The sequence below is a fragment of the Limanda limanda genome, chromosome 2, assembly GCF_963576545.1.
Source record: "Limanda limanda chromosome 2, fLimLim1.1, whole genome shotgun sequence".
NCBI classification, from domain to species: Eukaryota; Metazoa; Chordata; class Actinopteri; order Pleuronectiformes; family Pleuronectidae; genus Limanda; species Limanda limanda.
In genome coordinates this window covers 18,054,287-18,079,208 of record NC_083637.1, presented here as the reverse complement: position 1 = coordinate 18,079,208, position 24,922 = coordinate 18,054,287, and the positions used below count along the sequence as shown (strand labels likewise).

Sequence of the window (24,922 nt, the reverse complement as noted above, 5' to 3'; positions counted from 1 at the left end):
TCCAGAAATCAATCACAAATAAGGTCAAATGTATTTTATTTCTTTAAATATAAAAACCCCTTTAGCCAGAGTGTACAGTTCACAATTTTAAAACAGGGTGTTTGATAATAATGGTGAATATGTCTCCCTTTTCCAGATGATCACAAAAACCCTCTACTAGTAGTGGAGGGAGGAAAAAGAAAATAGTTGATTTGGTTGTCCATGAGGGAAGTCTGATGAAAAAATGCATGATGACGATGATGGCCGGTTTATGTGCACACTACAAGACACAACTGCTGCTTTCTTTTGACAAACTGGTTTTGAAATGAACAAAAAGGAAAATACTAAATAAAATACACAGAACTAAAACTGGTTAACATTTTCCCCTTTGGCATCAACTGGAACTAACAGACAAGTGATGTGGACCTGAAGACCACTCATCCAATAAACAGCATATTGCTTTGAGAGAAGAAATTGCAATGTGAGAATTATCGAACTCAGAACAGGACACAGCTGAACATTTGATGTTATATCCTGAATACATGCCTGTCAATCAGCTACTGATTCTGTGAAGTTTAAAAACCTCAATGTAAAAAGAAACTACAGGTGGCGACTTAATCAGAAAACTGTTGACTTTTATACCTTCAGTGATATGCACACTCCACCATACGTGTGGTTATGGTGCTGCTGGTTGTTTCAGTAAGTCTTAGGAAAAAAGAAAGTTTTAGAAAAGTTAATTTCCCTGGCTTTCCTTGAGCTATTATCAATGCAGGCCAAAACGGCTTTGGGGTTATAAAGTGGGAGTTTAGCCTGGACACAGAATCTGAATTTATTCTGTTGTCCAGAATCCAAGCTCACGGTATAACACTATTGTCATGGCAGCCTACCAGCAAAACCCACAATGCATCTGGGGGTCCTAACACGAGCTTTACAGACTTTATATACCCTAGAAATGAAGCCAAGTTACCGTTATGTTCTCTTTAACCGTATAACCTTTAAAAACGTCATTCACAATAGTGAAATCAAATCCACTAACTGTTCTCCACTCTTGACAGTGGAAATGCTGCATTCAACATTTGGCGCAGCATGATTTAAAAAAAAAAAGAGAAAAAAAAAAAGACAATTTCAATGTAAGCTTTCTAAATACAAACACCAAGTGCTAAAATAATCAGCTAAAAGGATACGTTTTCAACAAGGTTATTGTGTATGTGTACAAATAATCCAGACAATGTTACCGGTACAGTTTTAACTGTACGCATGATACAGTTGTCTACAACACGGACATACCAAAGGCCGTCTCACGCGTCAGAGAGGATTCTCAGTTTGTTCTCTCTCATCCAAACACAGAAACTTCAGTGGCTCCTACAAAATGCATATTAAGTAGGTTCAACTTGCACCATCCAGTCCTCACACTCCTGCTTGTGTAGGGGTCGGTGATTCACTTTCATATTGTTCATATTTGGTTCAGTTCAAGTTCCAAAAACTTGTTTACCTTGTATACTGGTATGCTTTAGGTCAGATCCTCCACTGACCAGTTCGCCCACCTATCTAAGCACCATAGGGTTGGTAATGTTCATTGAAGAAGAAAAGAAATAAAAAAATGTGACAATCATTGTTCCATCCATCCAGCCTGCATCAGTCCGTTAGCGCGCTTTTTGTCCTCTTGCCCTGCTTCCCCCCACTGGAGGTGACAGCTATACCGTTGCAGGCTCCTGCTGATACCAGAGTCAGGTCCGCCTCCTCCTCCGCCGTGTCGGGCAGCTCTTCCTGGATCTGCCGCAGTTGGGCCATGGCACGGTCGATAGTGGCGGTGCTCACCAGGTTGAAGTCATGCATGCTGACTAGATGCAGGAGGAAGTTGCGGCAGAGGTTGCGGCGAATGATGTGAGCACCGCGGTTTTCCACAAAGGCCTTGATCGCCTGGTTCATCTGGTTGTCTGCTATGAAACTGCAAGGGAAGTAAGGGGACAGTACCAATTTTGTATATTTGACTTAATTCACTTTGAGACAATTTGTAAATGTTCTTGACTTAATAAGGTACTACAGCACAGAGTAATACAAATAATGCATATTTTTAACATTGAATCGAGTTTTGTTAACATGTAAATGACCAAGAATTACAGCACTTTAAATAAATAATTGATAACAGTTCAACAAATTCTCTTCATCATTTAAGTACAAGCATAATACATAAACACAATTATTATTTTTGGTGAAATAAAAAACTTTGACTGACTTTGAAACCACGTACCCGTGCTTCATGACATGAAGGTTCCACAGCTTCATCACCTCCTTCTCTCCCTCGTTCACATCCGTGAACTCATCCAGTTGCTGTAAAAAAAGAGAAGACAAAAAAGACCTTTATATTAAATATTTAACTGCTTGATACAATATGATCTCAGCCAGTGTAGCAACACAGAACTAAAGAAGCATTTTCAGTTTTTTTCCTGATCCAAAAATGTTATGTAAGGGTGTAGGAGAAAGCTGAGGTAGAGTTCAGTGTTGGCAACAGTTTTTGCTTCCAGCATCTGAAGTTATTGATTTATGAGGAACCGGAGTGACCCAAATGTTTTGACTCTTTTTTTGCCAGGGGGATCCGAACAACAAAGCTTTATTTTTTCCCGCTACTCTTACATTTTTTCTATAGGATCTTCAGAACCAGTTGCACACAAAAATATTTAGTATGTCTAATTAATCATCCACTGATCATTTAAAATTCAAACCACCATTTCCCTGTCAGATATCACCACTTGTCTCTTTAGTAACTCCATCAACTGCTGCAGCATTGATACAGAGATGTCCTCTTTGGCAACTTTCTAGACCTGTGAGGGAGATTCCATGAATTGTGCTTTTTTTTCTCCATTTCGATTCAACACTGAAACCAGCCACAATGAGTTAGGTAATGGCTTCTCACTGTGGCAGTCTTCTCCCTGAGCCACTCTGGATCTCTCTCATCCTCGCTGTCCACCTCCATCTCCTGGGGCCGCAGGGGCATGCAGCTGTCACTGTGGAAGTAGAGGCGGTTGTGTCCGCTGACGTAGGTCCTCTGCTGCTCCAACTCTCCGTCCTCGGTTTCCAGGAACTCTGACAGACTTGGTTTGGTCCTCTTGGGCCTAGAGGAAGGGGAGAAAACAAATCCTACATATTATTACACACACACACACACACTTCAGTGGAATTCAAATCATTATATTTTGACATTTTTTTAATAAATATTACATACGACTGCCCTACACTCCATCAACCTACAATCATCAGATACAGTTCTGGTCTTCATCCCTTGAACCAGCCTGAGGACCCGTGGTGACAGGGCATTCAGTGTGGCAGCCCCTGTGGCCTGTACTACGAAGCGATCTCAACATACCCCGGATACCTTTTCATAATCAGGCTCGAGATAACTCAGGGGCAGGAGATATGAAGCTTCTCTTTACTAACAAGATCTGTTGAACGGAACTGAAGAAGCTTCTTTGATAAGAGATGAAAAGAGCCAATCTATTCGGGGTCCCCGAACACTTCTTAAAAGTTAATTCAGCTGATAAACAATTAATCACCACACAAAACTGAATGAAAAGCCTATTAAAAAGGTAATTACATTTTCTGACAGGCAGCATCTTTGAACATGAACACTGCTGTTGTACAGAGGAACCATGTTTACCTGCAGACCAGTATGTGAGTGACAGCAGTCCTCTTGACCGGGCCGTTGCGGCTGAAAGCAAAGCCTGGCTGGCTGTGGATGTCCTGAGGGTTGCCAACATATGAGCCGTCATAGCACTCATTGATAGACACGTCTATCCTTGCTCCTTTGGGGTCAGGCTGCGGAGGGAAAAAAGATAAATACAATTTTACAGGGTATTAGATTCAGCTGAAACAAAGAGGGCCTGCTTCTGCTCAACATGGCACTGGGTGTCAACGTTAAATGTGAGATTTCTCAGAGGGAAAGCGATGACATTCTTTGAATTTAAGTGTTTGTTCAGACAGAGGAGTAAGAGGTGCTCCCTGGATGCTGTCAAAGGGCGAGGGAGGGAAGGAGATTAACAGCGAACTGACGGTGTCTTACAAAATAGGAGGGAAAAGACAACATTTCCAAGACCTAAAACATAACTTGCCCTTTTCGGTTTGACAGATTATTTTAGCTGCATCCCATAAAAAGTTTGAACTCGTCAACCTCTTCTCTTCGCAGTGTGCAACAAAACATGACCACACTGCAGCTCTGCCCAAAAGGCCTGACACAAGTTCAAAAACCTTTTTTCCCAAGCAAGGCCCTCACTCGGCTCACTTTAAAATTTAAAAAGATCTAGTGACAGTGTAAGCATTTCAATTTGTATCTAAAGGTTTAAAGGAAATCATATTATTTACTACCTTCTACTTCAGAAGTTTTTACAAACTCTTCAAACATATTACCATTAATTTGCTTTGACATTCTTGCGTCAATTGCAATTTCCGTCACCACAATTTTTACGTAAAAAGTTAGTTGACCAAGGAGCTCCACCCAGTGAACCCCATTAAACTGTAGATGGTCTGTACAGGGAGCAGAGGAAATGACACTTGTACTTCAATCATCCCGTTATCCACAGAAAACCCTCAACAACCACAACAACCATCCCTGTCCCCCCAAAAAAAACTCCCAATCAACTGGCAAGGCCCCGATAAAACAAACGTTCCAGTCCTGAATAGAGTCATGTTATACAGAGTAAGGTATAATAGCAAGTTGAGACAATAATATTTCCCTTAACAAAGACGTACAAAATGCACTTAAAAGAGTCACAAGGACAACATACAGCATTTCCCGAGTAAAATATCCAAAAGGCACCACTTCACTACAAGAAAAAAAAAACAGTGATTTTGAAGTTTCGTGTACAAATTCCAAACGCTCTTCAAGCTCTGCTACGAAACCACAGATACACACAGTGTCCCTTACCACGTAGTTGAAGATGAAGCGGGAGTGGGAGAGTTTGAGGTGTTTGAGCAGGCTGTAGAGCTTGCTGCAGTTGAGCGTACACCAGGGACAGTGCAGATCGTCCCTCGCCTCAGTCTGCTGCCGTGTGTTGTTGTTGTACAGGAACTGAGCGAGAACAGATCACATTAGTAACTACCTTAGTAACTGTGCAATAACCTACAGTCTGTGAATGAATGGGTGATTCTGACAGTGCTACATAGTATTCAAATTACTGTCACATCTGGAAACTAAACCCTGACAGTCAAAACTGTTCATAATGTAAGCTAGGATTTATTTACTATATCAAAGTCTTAATGAAAGAAATTTAAAAGCAGTTAAAATTCATCTGCAACAGTAACTCCAGCATAAAAAAAAACACCGCCCCCTCACCAAAGGCTTGTTGTAAACCAGTGTCCCAGTCCCATCATTTATCCCTCACTATTGTGTGGTTTACCTGATAAAATATCCGTAGCTTCTGCCGCGGATCACACTGGACCTGCTCTTTCCTCGTCTGAATGTCTGTGCTGACTGACTCTTTCACTGCTGATGGAAACAGATGACAGAAGTTAATCATTGAAGATTCACAAAATAACAAATAATCTTTGGATTTAATGCATTCAACAGTTATGAAATTGTATTGCGTTGTTTTCCAATAACATCAAGTACTTTTCAGACGTAGAATCGATCACATGCTGGCTTCATTTACCTGTTACATTGATGAGGTTTTTTTTGCATTAAAACAGAGTGTAGGTCATGAACAGGATATGTAAATGTGCAATAAAAGCTCTGTTCACACATAACAGAACATTTTAAATAGGGTTGCAATGATAGCGCATTATTTGGCAAATGGAAAAAAGACATGCAATTTCAGGGGGCCGTTGTCAATACTGGGATTAGGAAGTATTAGATATCCAATACAAACATATCAGTCAGCTGTTCAAATCAACTTTATTCGCCCACGGAGGGCAATTCTAAAAAGGTGTTACAACATGTTATCAAACCCTTATGGAAAATTTAGTATACAAGTGTATTGTCTCTTTAAGGGGAGCATGAAAACCTTGTTTCATTCCCACCACAATAACACTTCTGCTGATGTGCTATTTTTTGCTGCAATATGATGACAACATTGCCTCAGTGATGAATTTTTAATCTTGTTTTGTAGTTAAATAGTTTAAAAGTAGGGGTGTAACGATTCATCCACTAAAATCGATTAATCGATTTATATTCCTGCGATCCATACATCTTTTGTTAAATATTAGTGCACTGCTGTTTGTTTATTAAAATTAGAGTAGTAGCAGGTTCAACCACTGCTCATTTAACCTGAAAAGAAGTTGGTTGCACTTTATTATTGTACTCTTTATGTTGAAAACCTCTGCAACAGCAGAAGTAGCAGGTAAACCCACTGTTAATTCAACCTGAAGAATGTTGGTTGCACTTTATTTTTGGTATTACTATTGTACTCTTTTTATGTTGAAAACAACAGCAGAAGTAGCAGGTAAACCTACTGTTAATTCAAACTTAAGAAATGTTGGTTGCACTTTATTTTTGATACTGTATTATTTTTATGTTGAAAACAGCAGAAGTAGCAAGTGGTTGCACTTTATTGTGTAATGTTTACATTGAAAATGGTTGCACTTGATTCAAATAAAAGGTTAATACATTTCCCATTAATTGTTGTTTGCTTGTTTATACTATCCATAATTTAAACCTGATTTCCTTACAAGAAACAACAGGGATCTTGGAAACTTTGCCTGCACTGTCCAGTAAAGTTACTGAATCGATTTCAAGTCACTGAATAGTTCTAAATTAAGCAAGATCGTCCTTGAATCGATAAGGCAACCATGAATCGTGATTCGAATCGAAGTTAAAATGAATCGTTACACCCCTATTTGAAAGTGTTCATTAAGGACCATCATGGGAGCTGAAGAAAAGCTTGACTCTCACATTTATTAGACATAAAATTCTGCTGGGCAACTCATACAGCCTGGATAGAGTTAAAACAAATAACAATGTGTTATGGTGGTAACATGCTGTATGCAGCCTTTTGCTGGAAATTCATAAATAGTCATAGAAAAGTATACAAAGGAGAGGAATCTTTTTTCTAACATGACATTTACATTTGAAGTTGCAAGCACATTTATGAAGTGAAGCACATGTCTGAGGGGAATTCAGTTATGACTCAGAGTACATTTTCATATTCAGTCACAAATAGACTGCCCCACACAATTATCAGAGTGGGCAAAAAAACACAAGTCATTCAGTTTACCTCAAATCCGGCATTACCTAAATCTTTGTTTCTGTTGTTTAGTGTTCACTTTAAAAAGTTTTAAAGTAAATTTAATAAAGGCAGAAAGTGGAATGGTAAACTTGTTATGCCCTCTCCACATTAACTATCATTTAAAATCAGGTTTTCTGCCTCCTGTTCATAAATTAAATTTAACTAAAAGGATTTTGTAAAAAAGAAAAGTCCCTCTCACGATATTTGATAGAAATCCTCCAAAAAACTGCGGATTTCTCAAAAAAGGGTTAGGTTTAGAAAGAATATTTTGAATATTCTATGGCGTTTATTATTCTTTACTTACTCATGAGTGCAGCTCGGTGATTGCTGGTCCGGGTCTCCATGGGGGTGGAGCTGTCCGAGTTGCGGGTGGCGAGGGGTTTTGCGACAGGGGCAGTGGACTTTCCACTGGCATCCCCTGTCCAACGCAGTGTGAACTGCAATGTGGGTCCCTGAGAAAATGTCTCAAATGGTGGCAGTCTCTGTGGGACAGTGATACAGTGGAACGGTCAGTGAAAAGAGGTTATGAAAAATAAGAACATAACAAATGAGGACACAAAGTCCTTGTAGACACATTTGTCTTACCTTGCCATCAAGAATGGTTTCCCATGTGGCCTGCTTTTTGCTCACAGGGCTGTCCTCCATCCCCTGCATCGACACCTCATACTCCCCATCCAGCAGCTGCAATCTCCTGCAGAGGACAAACCACAGTCCATTGATAAGAGATATAGTCAAAGGAACAGCAGAAAAAACTACATTTAAAATCACAAAGCCTTACCTATTCTTATCAAAGACAGTCATCTGTGCAACATATGTCTCTGTGGTCTCTCCATCTTCTCTATGAGATGAAGTTCTTTTCTTTCTACTAGGAGTATCCGTTACATCTGTGCACAGAAATCAAGCTTATTAAGTATAGTAAAAACACAGTAAGAAAATGCATTATTCTACTAGCCATCATTTCAGACACATCGAACATATCATTTTAGATGACACTCCCTGAGAAAGACCAGCAACCAGCAGCATTTAGTGGCATAGTTCTGCTTCTTAATTGTCTATCTTTTGGTGCATCCCATTTGCTCCCACCAGTTCAAAGGCTACTTGGTCAAAAACAATAACACTGAAGACTTTGATGTGGACTTCATACCAATGTTTTCGTTGGCTTCTCCATTGACCAGACCATTAGTCTCCCTCCTCCCCGTGCACGACACCCTGAACAGGAGTGAATAGGACTTCACCATGTGGCTATTACTGGGCTCAAACTCGTTGCTGGAGACCAGCAAGGACGGGTAGGAGCCAGGCTTGGTTTGGTTACTGTCAGGATTCAAAGGCACCTGCTTTTTACCTGTAGGCACTTGTTTTATTGGACAGCTGACATCCTGAAAAGAAAACAAGCATAACCAGAAGTAAGTAACAGACGATTAAATTAATTTCTACTAGAATGGGTAACTGACATTTTACTATACCTTGCGTTTTTTATGGCAGACTTTGACAAGTAGCACCTCTAAGGACACAGAATTCTGTTCATTTTCTGAAACCTGAGATGGCTTTTCTGTGTTGGAAAGAAGAGGTTGGCATCAATCATTTTGTCAACATTGCTGCTGAGGAAAGAAAGGCCTGTCTCTACACAAATGTTTAGCATGCAAGTGATTACTCTCAATAACTGATTATTGCATTAATACCTGATGAGGAATGCCAAAATATGACTATCGGAAAAATAATGTCAGCTGGTTTTCTATGCATTCGTTTCTCTTTTCAAAGATCTACTCAACACAAGCACCTAAAGAGGAGTGAACTCTGCTTACCATCCTTATGGAAGAACCCAGTGAAGGTTAACTGTAAATGTGAAGACAAGCTAAAGGAGCCAAAAGGAAAGTACACAGGTGAAATTGGGATTTATAAAACAAATATAAATCAAGTGTTGAATAAAAAAATCTGAACAGCACTTATACTCCAAACATGCATTTAAGAGAAATAAATAGTTTCACTGGTATTTTTTATTGTAAAAGCTATCCAGTAATAAAATGGCATAACATCTACTTTTGCAGATCTGTTACCTTGGAGAATCCTGCTCTCCCTTCATCTTCTCCACTATTTGCAACATATCATCCACTTTGAATGTTTTCCTGGATGGAAGGATTAGAAGAAAAAAAAGGACGCAGGTTCCAAATGAGTCAATAATTCAAAAGTTGGTTGGTGGAACACAATGATTCCTATCCATATAGGTCAGCTAAAAACACACCTCTTGGCATTTGTTCGACCGTTTCTGTGAGACATGAAGGTGAGCGTCCTGTGCAAAAATATGGGCTAAAAGGGGTGAAAGAGAAACAATTAAATTAATACTTTAAAGTCAGGAGGTTGGTTGGTAAATTGACACTGAAAATAGATATTTGAATATATGACTTACTGCAATCAAGTTCCTTGTGCGAAGAAATCTGTATATCTGTGTGGGTTCTGAAAATAGAAAACAGGTGTTATGACATTTAAATTTAAAACACAAAAACACAACTGTCCATCCAAATCTCTCTTCATGCAATTTATCAGAGACAAAGAGCAAACTACTGGGATAAAATACGATACTGTACAATAACATGTGAATACTATCACAAGAAATAAATAACACTATCAAAATAATAATAACTCCTTTATTTCATCTGAGAAATTAAGCCAAATGATTTAAAGCACATGACAACACAAGGCCTGTTAACAGGTGTCAAAACAAACACTAAACCTGACAATCTAAGCAGGTAATTTACAGCACTTGTCTCTCCATTGGGCCCTTTAGTCTGATCACGTTTATATAAATACAGTTACGTGATGGACCTGTCGTCATAACAGAAACTGGAGAGGCCTCTCTTCCAAAACCAGATATTGAAAACAAAATAAGTGATAGGAAAGTTCAGCGAGTGTCCAAATGTTCAGTGACAGCCCGGAGAAGCGTGTCTCACGTTACCAAAACAGAAAAGTTACGTAACAAAGTATTGGGGTGAACTCTCACTTTCAAAGGCCTGTAGGAAGAGCTCCCGGTCGGCCTGGATCTGCTCCATCTTCGGCTTCTTCACAGCATTCATCATCGCTGACGAGGCGGGGTACACGGCGCCGTTAGCTTTGCAACTCGCCCCACTCATAGTAGGACCTGAGCTCTGCGTGCGACACAACACACGATCACACACAGGGAACACAACACAACACAACAAGTTAGCTTAGCAAACACTCGCGTTAGCTGTCGGGCTAGCTCGCTCAGCTAGAAGCACAATGCTAACATGCTAGCGACCATGGTGTTATAGCTTAGTATCCATTTGTTAAATTTAACAAATGATTGTAAAACTTTTTAAAGATGACATGTAGTAAATGTGGGACACAAATAAAGGAAACGCACCCTGGCTGATGGCATTAATTTGTCAGCCTCGCTGCCTCCAGCACAAGCCTGGCAGCCTCACCAGCACAGACCCATGGAGATGAAGGAGGAGACGCTGCTCAGTGAGCTAGCACAGCTAGCACAGCTAGCATGGTGCACCCGAAAACAAACCTCCGTGCGCCCGAGGCCCCCTCGCAAGCAGCTGTCCCGGACACCGCCTGATGTCAGCGGGGCTGGGAGTCTCTTTGGATCAATTTGTGGATTCTTTATCTGTAATTTATTGTCGAAGTGGTTCTCTTCAATTTGTACTGAACAACAGAGCTGTAGTCTGCTGTCGACCAATGGGAGACGCGCTTAGAGAATGCTGTGCTGTGATTGGCCCCTCAGCTCCGGAGATGACACACAACCCGCTCTTGCTTTCTGCGATTTTGCGGGAAATCGAGTTGATCAGTGTCCACATCGAGAGGAGTCTGCAGAGCAGAGGAATTCTCACAGCCACACTCGTGCTGTGAACACAATCCATGTGACTCTCATCTTCATCACAGTCTATCTGATGAAGATGGACCTTTACATCTATGTGATCACCACTAAATACAGTAAAGACACACAAAGTAAAGAGCTGAGAAGTATGTGTTATTCTCTCTCTGTGACCCAGTGATTTTTAGAAAGCATTAAGCAATTGTGTCATCTTTAGACTTTATATATTCATATAATATAACAATTTTTTATTTAATTTATATCTAACTTGGTTCTTGCTGTATCCTCTTATGAAGCACTTTGTGACTTTGTTAAGATAGAATGCTGTACAAATAAATCATATAATAATATTTTGTTGTCCTATTCTTTATATCATACTTATACTTAATTCAATATGTTCAGCTAAAGCATATCATTTAAATGAATTGTTCGTTACCTTACCTCACTTTTTATTTATGTGAAGTGGTTGAAACGATGCAATTTCTTAATCTATTTGAGCAACTTTACATAGTTTGTAGTTTGTATCTTTAATAGTGTATCATAGTTTATGATCTACTCATGCAAAAATAATTATCTGGAAAGTAACTACGGTTGTATAAATGTAGTACAGTGAAAGAAAGTCAGTCTGAAATGTATAGTGGACTAGAAAAATGAAGAAGAGTAAAATGTAAATTCTCAATTAAAGTTAATTTTCGAAACTACTGAGGTGAAGTACTTTCCACCTCTGACATGAACATATTGCAGTGTACATCAGTATGGGACCTGCTAATGGAAAAACTTTATAAAAATGTAGTTTTTAACTCAAGACGAAATCAATCTGGCCCTATAAATTCTTCAAATATATTTCCACAGCAGTGAAGTTATTTCCCATAACTGGGAATTTAGTTAAATTAGAAAACTAAGTAACTATGTAAGAGATACAAAAACCAATAATATTTTCATTAAATATAATCATTTATAATCCTAATGCAGGGAAATTTGCAGTGTTATTATAGCAAAGGTTCATAGTAACCGTTAGAAAATGAATAAAGTTATAAAAATGAAAAATGGCTTGAACACAAGAAAAATAACAGATAGTAATACTATAAACAGAATATATTTACAGTGTCAACAGCCAACTAGTTTGTCTAACAGGTTTTTACAAACAGAGCAGGAACATGAACTTCCTAGAGACTTTAATTATTTGCATAGTTGTGAGGACATTCATAGTCATATTACAATCCTTACACTAAACCCAAACCTCAAACCTCATTCTCATCTAAAACTAATTTCAACCCTTATTCTAAAACCTAATCTAAACCCTAAAAAAAACATTTAAAATTATGAGAACCAGTCAAAATATCTTTAAACTGACAGATGGTTCCTAAATGTGTCCGCACAACCAGAGTGAGACTCGCACTCGGCTCGTGTTTCCCGACGGTAACCATTAGCAGACGGAACCGGAAATTCCTCAGACAACAACTTCCACCCATGTGTGCAGCCGAGGAGCAGCCTGGTCGCGTCAGATCTTCTGTCCCAGAGTAAAGTTGCAGATCCCGACACGTTTTCAACATCGTGAAGTAACGTGTCAAAGCTGAAACCGTGACAAGATGGCGGAGGTGGTTCAGCAGCGGATCGAGGAGCGGATCCCGGAGCTCGAGCAGCTGGAGAGAGTGGGACTCTTCACCCAGAAGGAAGTCAGGTAACACACCATCCAACGGGGGCTTCACACACAGGCCACTAACACAACACTGACACACATCTAACAAACACATCCACCTCCAACAAGACAGTTTCACATCGATGGATACATGTTTTAATTATGAATGTGTGTTATATGGAAGGTCTGTCACATTATATAGTTCCAGATCTGAATTTAGGATCAAAATACAATATGATCACTATACAGCGGATATAATTGTCTTAATTAAAACAGATATATAAATAAATAACTTAAAAAGAAGAGATACCAATATGTTAAATATCTTCAAATGAAAATCTCCACAACTATAAATTTCATCTGACAACTTATATAAAATAACTTGTAGACTTTATGGCGTCAGAAATTCACGATGATTTTCTGCCTCAAGTCTTAAATCCCAGCTCTCCATCTGTGTCTGTATTTGTAGATACTTAAAAAGTGCAGCAGCATGTTTTCCACGTTAGGTTTTAATAGCCCTTAATAAAAAAAGGCTAATATAAATTCTGTACAATCTAAATATTCTGTATTGAACATGCCCAAATAAGTCTTCTTATTACTTGGACCAATATTCTTAGTTGGATATGCAGTTCAGTCTCTCCAGTGTGTTTCTTTCACCTTAGATCTGTTCCCATGACGTATGTGATGCAAAGTTGATCACCATGTTTCTGTTTATTTTTCTAGATCCATAATCAAGAGAGTGACGGCCATGGAATACAAGCTCCACAGGTTGATCATAAAGAAAGAAGACTTTATCGCTTACATTCAGGTACAGCAGCGCTAGCCTGCAAGTTGTTCATCCAGGATTTGAATCAGATAAATTTAGATGGTAAAATATTTATTTACACATCTTTTTTTATTACAGTATGAAATCAACATTTTGGAGCTGGTGAAGAAGAGAAGACTGGTAAGTGAGCTTCAGCGACAGTGGAAATGGGACCATTGTATCCCTTTATCTCCACTTCATAGTGACTGTGTATTAGATTCAAGTAAAGTACAGTATTCATATTTACTATATTCGAGTAAACTGCCCTTGTGCTATTACGTGCACATAACAGCACAGCAGGCACTAGTAGCCTTTTCATTGGTGCTTTCATTGTTTAACTTTACCTTTCATTTGCAGCACATCCGATACCAGTTCAAAAGAGAAGAGATTGAGTTCCCCATCATCCACAGGATAAACAGCATCTTCAGAAGGGCAACCAATAAGTGGAAGGTACAGTACACACTAGGGCTGCAACTAACTTAATTAGTCACCGATTATTGAAACGATTAATCGACTAATCGGATTATGAATGACACAATTTCTCAATTGCTCTTATTTAGCAAACAGCTTTTAAATTTAGCTTGAGGTTGTTCGAGGCATATGATGACTGAAAATAAAGGCAATAAAAATTGATACTTCATTCAAAAAAAATTTCTTTTAATAAACTTTGTTGCATATAAAGGTACTGTTGACACAAAAGCAAAGACAAATCAAATTTTTGTCCATTTAAAAGCAAGGACAGGCAAAGTGCTAATAAAACAAATAAATTAAAAATCAAGTATTCATTTTTCCTGTTAACAAAAATGACAGGGAAAGTAACAGCAATAAAAACATCAACAAACGAAACTACAGTCTTCTTCTGACTAAATAATTCTGATTAAAAAAAGACGTTTGTCAGGCAATAGGATAACATAACGCTTTTAAACTCGTCAATAAAAAGTTTAAACCATATTTTTGTAATGGATGCTAGAATCCTGCGCGCAGGTATAAACGTATATATATATATAACATCTGACCGAGGCGAGTCCGCATCGTCTCCGTTACGAAGTCACACGTGACTCCTCCTCACATGCACGTGTCCTGCTTCCATGGAGAGCAGGTCCTCTGTACAGATACTGCAGGTAGTTTTTTTCGGGCTGTTACGGGTGAAGTTCTCCCGAACTTTTTACTTTCTGGTGCGCGATTCTGCTGCAGTGGAGGCCGCCATTGGACCGTGTTTTGACGCTATTGCACATGCGCGACTTTCAGAGATAGGAAGGAAGCGAGATGGCTCACTCCTCAGCTGCTTTCATCAGCACCTCCGGTAAAACGACGTTTAGTTCAACTGCACGGCACGAAAAACACGTGCTATTACGTAACATACGAATCATCGATGAGTAAATTCGTCGGCGACTATTCCTGTCATCGATTTTTGTCGACGACGTCGACTAATCGTTGCACCCCTAGTACACACAAAGTAACCAGTTACCATGTTGCTCTGCTAATTGATGGAGAATCAAGTAAGACAATAAAATAAATTCCTCTAAATCTAACTGCTTTGGCTTTAAGTTTTAGTCAAACTTATTCTCTTCAAACCCAGGTCATAGTTTTGAAATGCATTTGAGGATCATTATTTACCAAGTACTTTTTAATGCTGCACTGAAGTTAATTTTTTAAATTTATACCAGTGTTTTGCCTTCTCAAGGGAAAACATACAGATTCAATGAAATTTTACTTTATGTAAAGTTTAATATTTGCTCTTACCGAGTTAATAAATGAAGGTATCATCAACCAAGTGAGTTGTAACGTGTTTTGTTTCCCACAGGACGATGTGCAGCTTTGGTTCTCACATGTTGCTTTCTGCAAGAAATGGGTGAGTACTTCATCATTTACTGGTTCTCCTCAAACACTGTGACCTCTCATTAGGGCCCGAGCACAGACATCAAAGGTGTCTGGTGAGACCCTTTTGAAATTGTAAGGATTATTATTATTATTATTATTATTATTATTATTATTATTCAGGCAAATGAATTGGCTTTTTGAGGGCTTTAACATGCTCAACTTCTTACCAAAATTTGCAGAAAGTTAGAAAGTGGTGAAAATTTACATATTCTGAAGGAATTTTCAATGGGCGTCGCAAAATGGCTCAACGGTGCCCCCCGAGACAGCCCGAGACCCCCGGAAGGTGTTCCCATTGACCTATCTTCACAAAAATCGATATACAGGTGTATCATGACCAGACAAACAGAAAGTCTCTTGGTGCAATTGGAAAAACACAACAGGAACCCTGCTATTTTGCATTTAGTGGCCATTTTGGCCATATTCCACATTTTTTCTTTGATACACTTGTACCAGGGTTTTCATCGGATCAACTTCAAATTGAGATGAGTGTCATCACAACAAGATGGAGATAAAAACTGACTGACAGATTTTTTTTTAATCACACGGTGTGACCGTGGCGTGGTGTCAAAGTTTGATTACACGCCATTAAAACACGATGTTCTGTAACGCGGACATACATGGACCATGAATCCTTTGATTTCAGTCTTCCTAGATCAAAGGAAACTTTATGTCTTGCAAAGGTTACGTCTCTCTCTCTCTCAGAACTGGTTATTTTTGTTTTTTCAGACAAAAAGCATGCAACGCTTCAAAATGGATGTGCTCGGGCCCACCCAGTGCTGCTTTGCAGCCCTAAAATTTTTATTATTATTATTATTATTATTATTCAGGCAAATGAATTGGCTTTTTGAGGGCTTTAACATGCTCAATTTCTTACCAAAATTTGCAGAAAGTTAGAAAGTGGTGAAAATTTACGTATTCTGAAGGAATTTTCAATGTCTAATTGGATCTGTACACCTTTACTTTGACAGTTGAGACTGATAGAAAATACGTTGAGAGGAGGGGTGACATGCAGCAAATGTCTGCAACTTGAGTCAAACTGGGGACATAGCTGTTTATATAACCCTTGATATAATAATTATTATTACTTTCATTATAACAACCAGTCTGCCAGAGGTCATATTTATTATTATTATTACTTTCATTATAACAACCAGTCTGCCAGAGGTCATATGTGATGGCAAACTGGTCTCCCTCTCTCTCTTAAGTTTTAATTCATAAGTGGTGTCCTTTCATGACCTTACAAAGCTACATGTTTTATTCTTCACCTTGCTCCAAATTTTAACTTTGCGATAATGGAATTGATAAGTTGAAAATGGAGCACATAATCAAAATGGCAGCGCAAAAACTAGAGCACAGGAGTAGAAAGCACACCATCCAATTCAACGGTTGTCCGAAACATGATGGCATACTCATTCCCTGGTTCTAATCTGGATCTCTTCTGGGTTTCGCCCCTCAGGCCACTAAGGGCCAGATCAGCAAAGTGTTCTCGTCCATGCTCGCCATCCACTCGGACAAACCAGGTAATCAAGAACTGTTTAACTCACATTTATGGCTCCACTGCTGGTTATTGTTTTTAAATGTAGTATATTGTCATCTTTGGTGATTCAGGAAAAATACTACAAAACAAGATTGGATAATAGTGTCTTCTAAAAGTATACCTAAGTAGTGTTCATGTTTCTAATTTGATCTCCTTAGCTCTGTGGATCATGGCCGCCAAGAGTGAGTTGGAGGATAGAAATTCTTCTGAAAGCGCCAGACACCTGTTTCTGAGGGCCCTGCGCTTCCACCCAAACAACAAGAAGGTTTACAAGGAGGTAGAAGAAGAAAACTTTTCATGTTTTACATTGAAAGTGATTCAGTCTCTTGTAGTTTAAATGAGAAAATCTGTTGTAAAAATGTGGTCCACTCGTTTTCTTGAATGAAGAAGCTGTAAAACGAACTGATGATTGTTGATATTTTTCAAATAAATCCTTTAAATTTTCTCCTTCAACTCTTTGCTAGTACTTCCGCATGGAGCTGCTGCACTGTGAGAAACTGAGGAGGCAGAAGAAAGAGCTGGAGATAGCCGAGATGGACCTGGTGAGTGCGTCATGACCGTGTGAAATTCAAAAAACATGTATACTCAGAATCTTTCGCTCTATTATATATTACAATCCAGTGCCTGAGTATCTGCTCTGTCACTCCCTTTAGGGTGAATATGAGTTTTCTCCGGAAATCCTGAGCGGAAAACTGGCTGAGGTCGTGTACAAAGGTGCTACAGGAAAAATCCAAGGTGGGCTTTTTAAAAGTGGTTTATGATTCTTTGCAAAAAGTTACATGCTCAGAAAGTTTTATTAGTGAAAAAAAATATAACCTTGTTTAAAGTTCCTTTCGTAAAATATTTGTGAGACAGACAGATAGAAAGATGTTACATCGGGCCAAGTATTGAAAACCAAAGTACCAAAGAGGGACAGATTTAATGCTTGGGTCAGATGTTCTGTCTGGTTTACATATTAGATGATATATTTTTTTTACTGATTTACCAGAAGATTCTTTATTTTTATTCTCAAATACACTGATTTACTGGAGAAGTTAAGTGGCGGGTAGGGTGATTAGGATTGAACCTGGCAAATTGCTCTACTGCTGCTATTTCTAAGATAACTGGCTGCTGGAGCTTGAGATTTAAGCATTTAATACAGACATCAGGGTGCCATTAATCTTCTCCTTTTCCCAAAAATCTCAAACTAGTCCTTATGCAACACCTTTTCCTGGATCTGTTCATCTTATCTTTGTGTTGCTGATGATTTCCTCCCACAGAGGCAGAGTTTGTCATCTCACTTCTGACCATCGCAGCCATCTTTGACTTCACCAAAGAGCTTCAGGACTCCATCCTGCAAGAGTAAGTTTTCTAAACTTACAAAATAGCTGCTTTTTCTCCCCTGTCCCACACACATACATCTGCACTCTTGAACTCCAATATATCTTCAGCATCAAGGATTAACACACCATCTTCCTTCCCCTTGTTTCCAGCTTACAGACAAACTACACAGAGGATAGCCTGACATGGGATTTCATGGCCAAGAGGGAGCTGGAGGCTCCTGGGGCAGGGGAGGAGCTGACGTCTGCCAAAGGCCGAGCATCAGATATCAACCGCAGAGAGGAGCGCTGCTGCCAGGTCTATGAGGAGGGCGTCAAGAGCCTTAACACTGGTAGGAACAGCACTCATACGAACACACACAGAGAACAAATGCAAATGGTTATTATGGCTCATTTTCCAAACAGACTAGAAACTTTTTAATTTTACTACAGGGAACTCTGGTTTCTTAGTATGAAAATTACCCATAAGTAGGGTTGGGTACCGAGAACCGGTTCCAATATGGAACCGGTTCCAATACAACCGGTACCTACCCGGACCGAAATGCAACGAAGATTTCGGTGCCTCATTTCGGTGCCTGAGCCAATTGAAGACTGAGGTCTCCGCTCGTCCCGCCTCCTCACAGTATCGCTCCTTCCTTCACGGGAAGCGGCGGCTCCCGCCGGGCCCCCGCAACCACGGCCGCCGGTGGACAGACTCATGTCTCCGCGCTGCCCGTGCGTCAGGGCTTCCGTGCAGGTGGTGATGGGGGGGGGGGGATCTCCTCACGACACCTCTCCCCGGCGCTGGCTGCCCTCCGCCGGGCGCATTTTCTCCGTGGCAGTGCGCCGCGGCCGGCTCCGGGTCGGCTTGGAAAGGCTCGGGGCGGGAGGAGCGAAGACCACGCCGAGAAATTTTTCATAAAAGCGACCGCATTTTAAGGGGACGAAGGCGGGCCGAAGCCTGCCTGCGACAGCCCCAGCCGCGGAGACACGGGGGTCTCTGAGTGATGGAAAAGCGACCCTCAGTCTTCATTTGGCTCAGGCACCGAAGTCAGAGTCACGAGTCAGAGTGTGTGTGTTTTGTATTTATTTTTATTTATTTAAGTATAGTGTAAACTTTTGTTAAGAGTTCTTATGTTATTCATAGTTTTAAGTTAAAAAGGGTTTTGTATTTATTTATATTTATAATCTACTTTAAACAGTTAATATATTTGGCAAAAAAAAAAGCCTTTCTTAGTCAAGCATCGTTTTGTGCACTTTTTTGAAAAAAGTATCGGTTCAGGCACCGTTTAGGCACCGGTATCGTTTTAAAAGTATCGGTTAGGAACCGGTATCGGATAAAAACCAAACGATACCCATCCCTACCCATAATCAGGAACAAGTCTTGATTACAGTTATAATGAGAAGAGGATTACTTAAAAAAACCTTTTTGTATGAAAGTATCTAAATCCCTGAGCTCAATTGGACTAAACTTCCTTCCCTCAGTTTTGTGCTGCTGTCGTTTCCTTTGTGTAAAATGTTCTAAAACATCTTAGGTTGGACTTTCTGATGCCTGTAGGTGCCCTCTATTAAATCACTGCTGATGTATTCACTGACACCAGGTTGTGTCAGTCTAACAGACGACTGCTGTGCTTTGTGCTCTAGAGCCCATGTGGACTTGCTACGCAATATTCTGCTTGGAAAGGCAGAAACGAAAGACCAACGTCCAAGAGCTGAAGGAAAAGGTGAGTCTTTGATTTGGCTCTGAACAGTATTTGCATTGTTTTATAATATACTACACATCATTTACTTTCATAGCAGGTAAATGAATCTGCTTCATTCTCACAATGTCAATACGACTGCTCCTGAAGTTAAAAAGTGCAAATGTACAGCAGGAAAGTGTCAGTGTTTCTGGAGTCTGATGATCAAAAGTGTAAATACTGATATTTGTTTGTGTGTTTTGTTTCACAGAGGCAGGAGAGGCTGCTGGGAGTTCTGCAGCGGGCCCACGACTCCTCACTGCTGAAGGAGGTTTACTATAAGAACTGGGTAAGATAACTTCTTCATTTAACTAGAACCTAGGCAGGGTTTGGTCTTTCCTCCATTTGAAGACTACTTGTCAACATGTTTTATTACAGACGTCCAGCTGTTTGAAGTTCATAAGGCAACGTAACTTTACTACACTCAAACAAAGGGTGTTATTAGTAAGAGGAGGAGAGTGATGACATCTCAAGCTAGAGTTACTAGACCCAAGCATAGTGACAGCACAGACAAGTTGGAAGTTTCATGATGATGTCCAAAGGTTGTAACAAACGCTCATTTTCCCCCCATGTGACCAGCTGCAGATCTTGCTCTCATCTGGCGATGCTGAGGAAGCAGCCAGCGTTGCCATGGCAGCCACGGAGCGCTACAGCCAGTCGGTGTTAACGTGGAGCCTGAGTCTGCAGACGCTCATACAGCTTGGGAGCGGAGACATGGCGAGGCTATTCCAGGATGCTCTCACTCGCGTAAATCCCAAGGTACTCAGTTCACCCACACACACAGGCACATGCACTCACTTTGATTTGACATAATTTGTACAAAATCACATCATGTTTGATTGGTTTCTTTGCTTATGTGTATATTGTATAACATATACACGTCAGTTACGCTCTTATTATATTCCAGAATAATCCTTGGAACACACACACACACACACACACACACACTCACACACACACACACAGAACTGTTAAGTGGGCCATCTACTTGGCCCAATTTGTCTCTATTCAGGCACTTAAGCAGCCGTCAGCCAACATAAACCCAGAGAATCCTTATTTGTATATATAAAGCCAGACTGAATTGTTCTTTCACAATTTCATAAAAGTACTGGAGGGTCGTCATCAATAAAGCTGATTTAAAAAATGTTCACCAATGTAACCTTTCCCTCTAACAGTGCTGGACAGTAACTGACAAGTGTTATACTGTGTGATTGTGATTACAACTGTCTTGTTCTGCTCCCAGAGCCTCTGCAGTAGTGAGCAGAGTAGCTGGTTCGAGCTGCTCGTGGTGGGGGTTTCATAAGACTGTGAGAAGTAGCTGTGTGAGGAGGATTACGACTCGTTGCTCATTACACACATTACTCTCAAGATCAACACTCTGTTCAAGTGTTGGGAAACAGTATAAACCTCAAGGAGTTAATTTGTGTCCTGTGTGTCGGACAATAAAATGATACCATGTTGCACGATAATTAGAGATAATTAAATGAAGAAAATAAAACGTGTCCAATTTAATCTTAAGGGTTTTATTCATGCACTTTCTAATAACAAAGACTCTTTGAAGGTAATGGAGAATGCATTGACAACAAAAATCTCCAGTGAGTACAGTTGTACTCCAGCTGAGCAAGATAGTGTTTAGAAATCGGCTAATAGCTCTATCTTCTCTTTTCTGCTCTGACAGGAGAGTTTACCACTGTGGCAGCTGTTGGTTCAGTGGAGCACAGCCAACAAGAGTCCTGAGGAAACCGAGGCCGTCTTTAAGGTAGCCCACCCAAGTCCTTCCCTGTCAAGTTGACACTGACTCTCAGAACTCTCTCCTTACAACTCGTATGTTTTGACAGCGTCTTCAGTGTAATGTATTTGTAATCACTGACCTCTCAGGATGGATGTTAATGCCAGACCTGACCAGGGTCTAGCTGCTCAGTGTTCAGGCTTCCGAACTGAGAGTGTTTGTTTTCTTGACTTTTCCCAGAGAGGTCTTGTGTCTGTAGTGGCAGCTGTTGCCATGGAGATGAAGGATTCCTACCTTGATTGGTCCTTCTCCACTGGTGGCTACAAGAAAGCGAGGAAGACCTTTACAAGGTAAACACGAACCACATCTGCTGCTCTTACTGCCCTTAATTTAAGTGATATCTATCACAAAAGAAACACACATTTTAAAAACCTTTTTCTTCTTCTGTAGCTTACAGGAAATCCGTCCCTTGTCCAAGACTTTTTTCACGAGGATGATTGAGATCGAGATGGAACAAGTACGTACATCAAACGTTGCCACATGTGAAAACATGCAAATTCCCCCTCATTCTAAAAACTTTAGGTTCTAGAAATTTAACGGATTCACAATGATGAGTTGGAACAATATTCGTTATTTTACTTTTACCTGCCACTGACTTATGGTTTCTATTAATTTCACCGAAAGTATGATTGATTATAAGGACACAGTGACTGAATGATTAGGATTGATGAGCCAATAATATTGTTTGTTCTTGCAGGAGAATCCTAAAATGAACAGCCTGAGGGACTGCTACGAGAGGGCCCTGCAGGAGTTCGGCACAACAGATGACGGTGAGCGAAGTTTCAATGTCTTAAAAGAACACGAGACGAAGAGGAGAAGTAGTGTTAGTCAAAACAATTTATTCACAATATCTTGTTATTCAAGTATGAAGGACAAATCTTTCCATTTATAACAAAACTGCACCCAAAAAAATTTAAATATCTGATTTCAAGATATAAATACATCTCAATGACAAATACTCAAGTTGTTCTTTAACAGCGACAAACACAAAGGTTTTAGTCTGGTATGTAGGCCAGGGAGAAGTTGGAAAATGGCAAGTTGAAGACCCTTTTGTCAAGCATTAATATTGAATCAGAACTTCCTTGTGCATCTTCAGCTCAAATCTTTTTCTGTTTTCTTCATTCAAGACCTGTGGCTGCAGTACATCCAGGTGGAGCTGGGACCCGGCGGGCAGCCAGAGAACTGCGGCAAGATCCACTGGAGAGCCATGAAGTTCCTGGAGGGCGAAAGTGTGGAGAGATTCACTTCCAAACACACTCTCCTGCAGACTGGACACTTGTAGCCACATATGTTAAGGTCCATTAGTCGAGATCAGGGCCTTTGAGTTCAGATTCCAACAACTCATGTGTAGAACTTTGTCAGCTGAAGAAGCAGCACGTATTTCCAGACAGGGGTTGCTCCTCTTTTCTTATCTGTGGACAACTGGTGTCATGTCTGCTTGTGATTTCCAACCCAGTGGCGCAGTTTCTGAAGTTTGTAGTCAATGCTTCCTCAGTGGTTTTAGTAGATTGTTTGAAGAAATGTTCAAAGATGTGATAGAAAAGCTTTTTGTGGTCACAACATCAATCAGAAGTGTTATACACTTTAGCTTTTCATTTTTGTACACAACACTGCGTTGGCCTGATGTTGGAAACTTGCATTGTGTAAGAGAGGTGCAGTTTAATTGCATTGAATTCCATGTTTATTTGACATTTTGAGAAGACTGTTAAAATGAAAATAAAACAGTTTCATCCTTGCACGTTGTCTTGTGTACCTTTTTGGACAGTAACACATTTAGACAAAAATACACACAATAATTTCTCTATAATCAATCAGGGCTCTTATTAGCTGCAGTCTCCAATGACTGATCACTCAGCAGGTGAGAGAAGCAGATTAAAGTTAAACTTACAAAAACCTCTTATCCTGCAAAAGAAACTTCTCATTTCACATGACACATTGATCCAGTCGATACCTATTATCTCATTTAAACATGGCGATACATGGTACAAAATGTTCCCTTATAAAATATTAAGCAGCAGTAATACTACAGGGTAATTGCACATGTAGGAAAGCTGAAAAAAAACTGCTTGTGAACATTTAAATATATTTACAATTTTTAAGGGCACTTAATGTTTTATTTTATACTGCACTCGCACCAACAGCAATGGGGATTAACAGAAATTGACTGTATAGATTAATCCTAATGTTGCACTGAAAATGAAGATGATGCACAAGTAAACCAATCATATTGTATAATAAGGGATTATATGAGGTGTTTTATCAAACACTCCCAAGACTAAACAGAATGTACTTATAGTAACAGACAAGGTGTTTAAATTGATTCATCAATCGCCTTTTTAGGGAATATGAGACACAGCTGCGCTCTCCAGACTCTAGTTTCAATGGAATTATGGTCTGTAATTTTTTATTGAGTCTTCAAGAGAAATTATTGCCAACATGAAAACAAGAAGAGAGAAAAGAATGTGATTTAAGGCGGTTGACTTGGCAAATAAAAAAATTATCTAGGATTCCTTTAGCAAGTTAGCGAACTAAGTTGATGGAACACTGGACACGCACACACACACGGACACACACACATGCACACGCACACACACCGAACACAGCTGAAGGCTTCTGTAAAGACATTTTTTTTTAATATTATTTAGAAACACAGTTATGATATTTTGAGTAGGGGTAACTAATAAGGTTGGTATATTTACTGGTTTACTGTTTTGAGCCACTTCAACTATTCAATATGTTGCAGTTCTGTGTCAAATTCGTTTTTCTCCCTATTTCTTAAACTAGTGACACTTTGGAGTGAAACATCTGTCATAGATATAGAGATGCTTATTTAAGACAAATCTGGAGTGTTCACTTATTTTCTCTAATTACTGGCACTAGGTACGTTTTTATATATTTACATATTCAAGTCCTTTAATCATTTTCATTTAATCCAGTCTGTTAAACCTGCACTGAACTGCTGAGTCACAATATCCTGTGATTATGAAAATGGTTTAGTTTATGGTAAAATAGGTTATAACTTAATCAGGGTGAACAATGAATCATTTTTTTGAGCTTAAGCCATTCAAATGACGTATTAAATTAAAATTTAAAATGAAACTGTAAAGATCCTTAATACTGGGGCATAAAATCTGTCGTTTTTACGACAAAAACGGTTTAAACTGGCATTTAAAAAGTAGGTGGACCCTGTAGCCCTACATGCTCACCTC

General features: G+C 39.6%; 2 protein-coding genes across 5 annotated transcripts; one reads left to right on the top strand and one right to left on the bottom strand.

Moving 5' to 3' along the window:
• Window positions 1-19: 19 nt before the first annotated feature.
• suz12b (SUZ12 polycomb repressive complex 2 subunit b) lies at window positions 20-10,887 on the bottom strand. 4 transcript variants are annotated; one of them, XM_061092359.1, is made up of 17 exons: window positions 10,570-10,887; window positions 10,189-10,333; window positions 9,598-9,644; window positions 9,433-9,497; window positions 9,248-9,316; window positions 8,996-9,045; window positions 8,657-8,742; window positions 8,338-8,569; window positions 7,972-8,077; window positions 7,779-7,884; window positions 7,498-7,675; window positions 5,370-5,458; window positions 4,898-5,041; window positions 3,635-3,792; window positions 2,894-3,092; window positions 2,216-2,310; window positions 20-1,927 (listed from the first exon to the last, which is right to left on the bottom strand). In XM_061092359.1, exons 1-17 carry the CDS (start codon window positions 10,582-10,584, stop codon window positions 1,615-1,617), a joined length of 2,097 nt encoding a protein of 698 aa, XP_060948342.1. In that variant the 5' UTR covers window positions 10,585-10,887; the 3' UTR covers window positions 20-1,614. The 4 variants fall into 4 exon arrangements, with proteins under 4 accessions (XP_060948342.1, XP_060948358.1, XP_060948350.1 ...); XM_061092375.1 differs by having other exon boundaries at window positions 2,231-2,310; XM_061092367.1 differs by having other exon boundaries at window positions 5,370-5,455.
• A 1,613-nt stretch (window positions 10,888-12,500) lies between these two features.
• On the top strand, window positions 12,501-23,448 carry utp6 (UTP6 small subunit processome component). Its single transcript, XM_061093509.1, has 19 exons — window positions 12,501-12,706; window positions 13,388-13,472; window positions 13,569-13,610; window positions 13,827-13,919; window positions 15,274-15,321; window positions 16,807-16,870; window positions 17,046-17,164; window positions 17,352-17,429; window positions 17,541-17,622; window positions 18,147-18,228; window positions 18,360-18,538; window positions 19,830-19,909; window positions 20,136-20,213; window positions 20,504-20,683; window positions 21,603-21,683; window positions 21,894-22,003; window positions 22,104-22,170; window positions 22,411-22,483; window positions 22,841-23,448. Exons 1-19 carry the CDS (start codon window positions 12,615-12,617, stop codon window positions 22,993-22,995), a joined length of 1,788 nt encoding a protein of 595 aa, XP_060949492.1. The 5' UTR covers window positions 12,501-12,614; the 3' UTR covers window positions 22,996-23,448.
• The last annotated feature ends 1,474 nt before the right edge of the window (window positions 23,449-24,922 follow it).

Excerpts from the sequence above, each read along its gene's own strand:
- utp6 (XM_061093509.1), top strand. The coding sequence starts at position 12,615 with ATGGCGGAGGTGGTTCAGCAGCGGATCGAGGAGCGGATCCCGGAGCTC. Across the intron at positions 13,611-13,826 it reads TGGTGAAGAAGAGAAGACTG|CACATCCGATACCAGTTCAA; the intron begins GTAAGTGAGCTT and ends TTTCATTTGCAG. Across the intron at positions 17,165-17,351 it reads ACAAGAAGGTTTACAAGGAG|TACTTCCGCATGGAGCTGCT; the intron begins GTAGAAGAAGAA and ends ACTCTTTGCTAG.
- suz12b (XM_061092359.1), bottom strand. Across the intron at positions 8,570-8,656 it reads TCTGCCATAAAAAACGCAAG|GATGTCAGCTGTCCAATAAA; the intron begins GTATAGTAAAAT and ends TTTTCTTTTCAG. Across the intron at positions 7,885-7,971 it reads ACTGTCTTTGATAAGAATAG|GAGATTGCAGCTGCTGGATG; the intron begins GTAAGGCTTTGT and ends TGTCCTCTGCAG.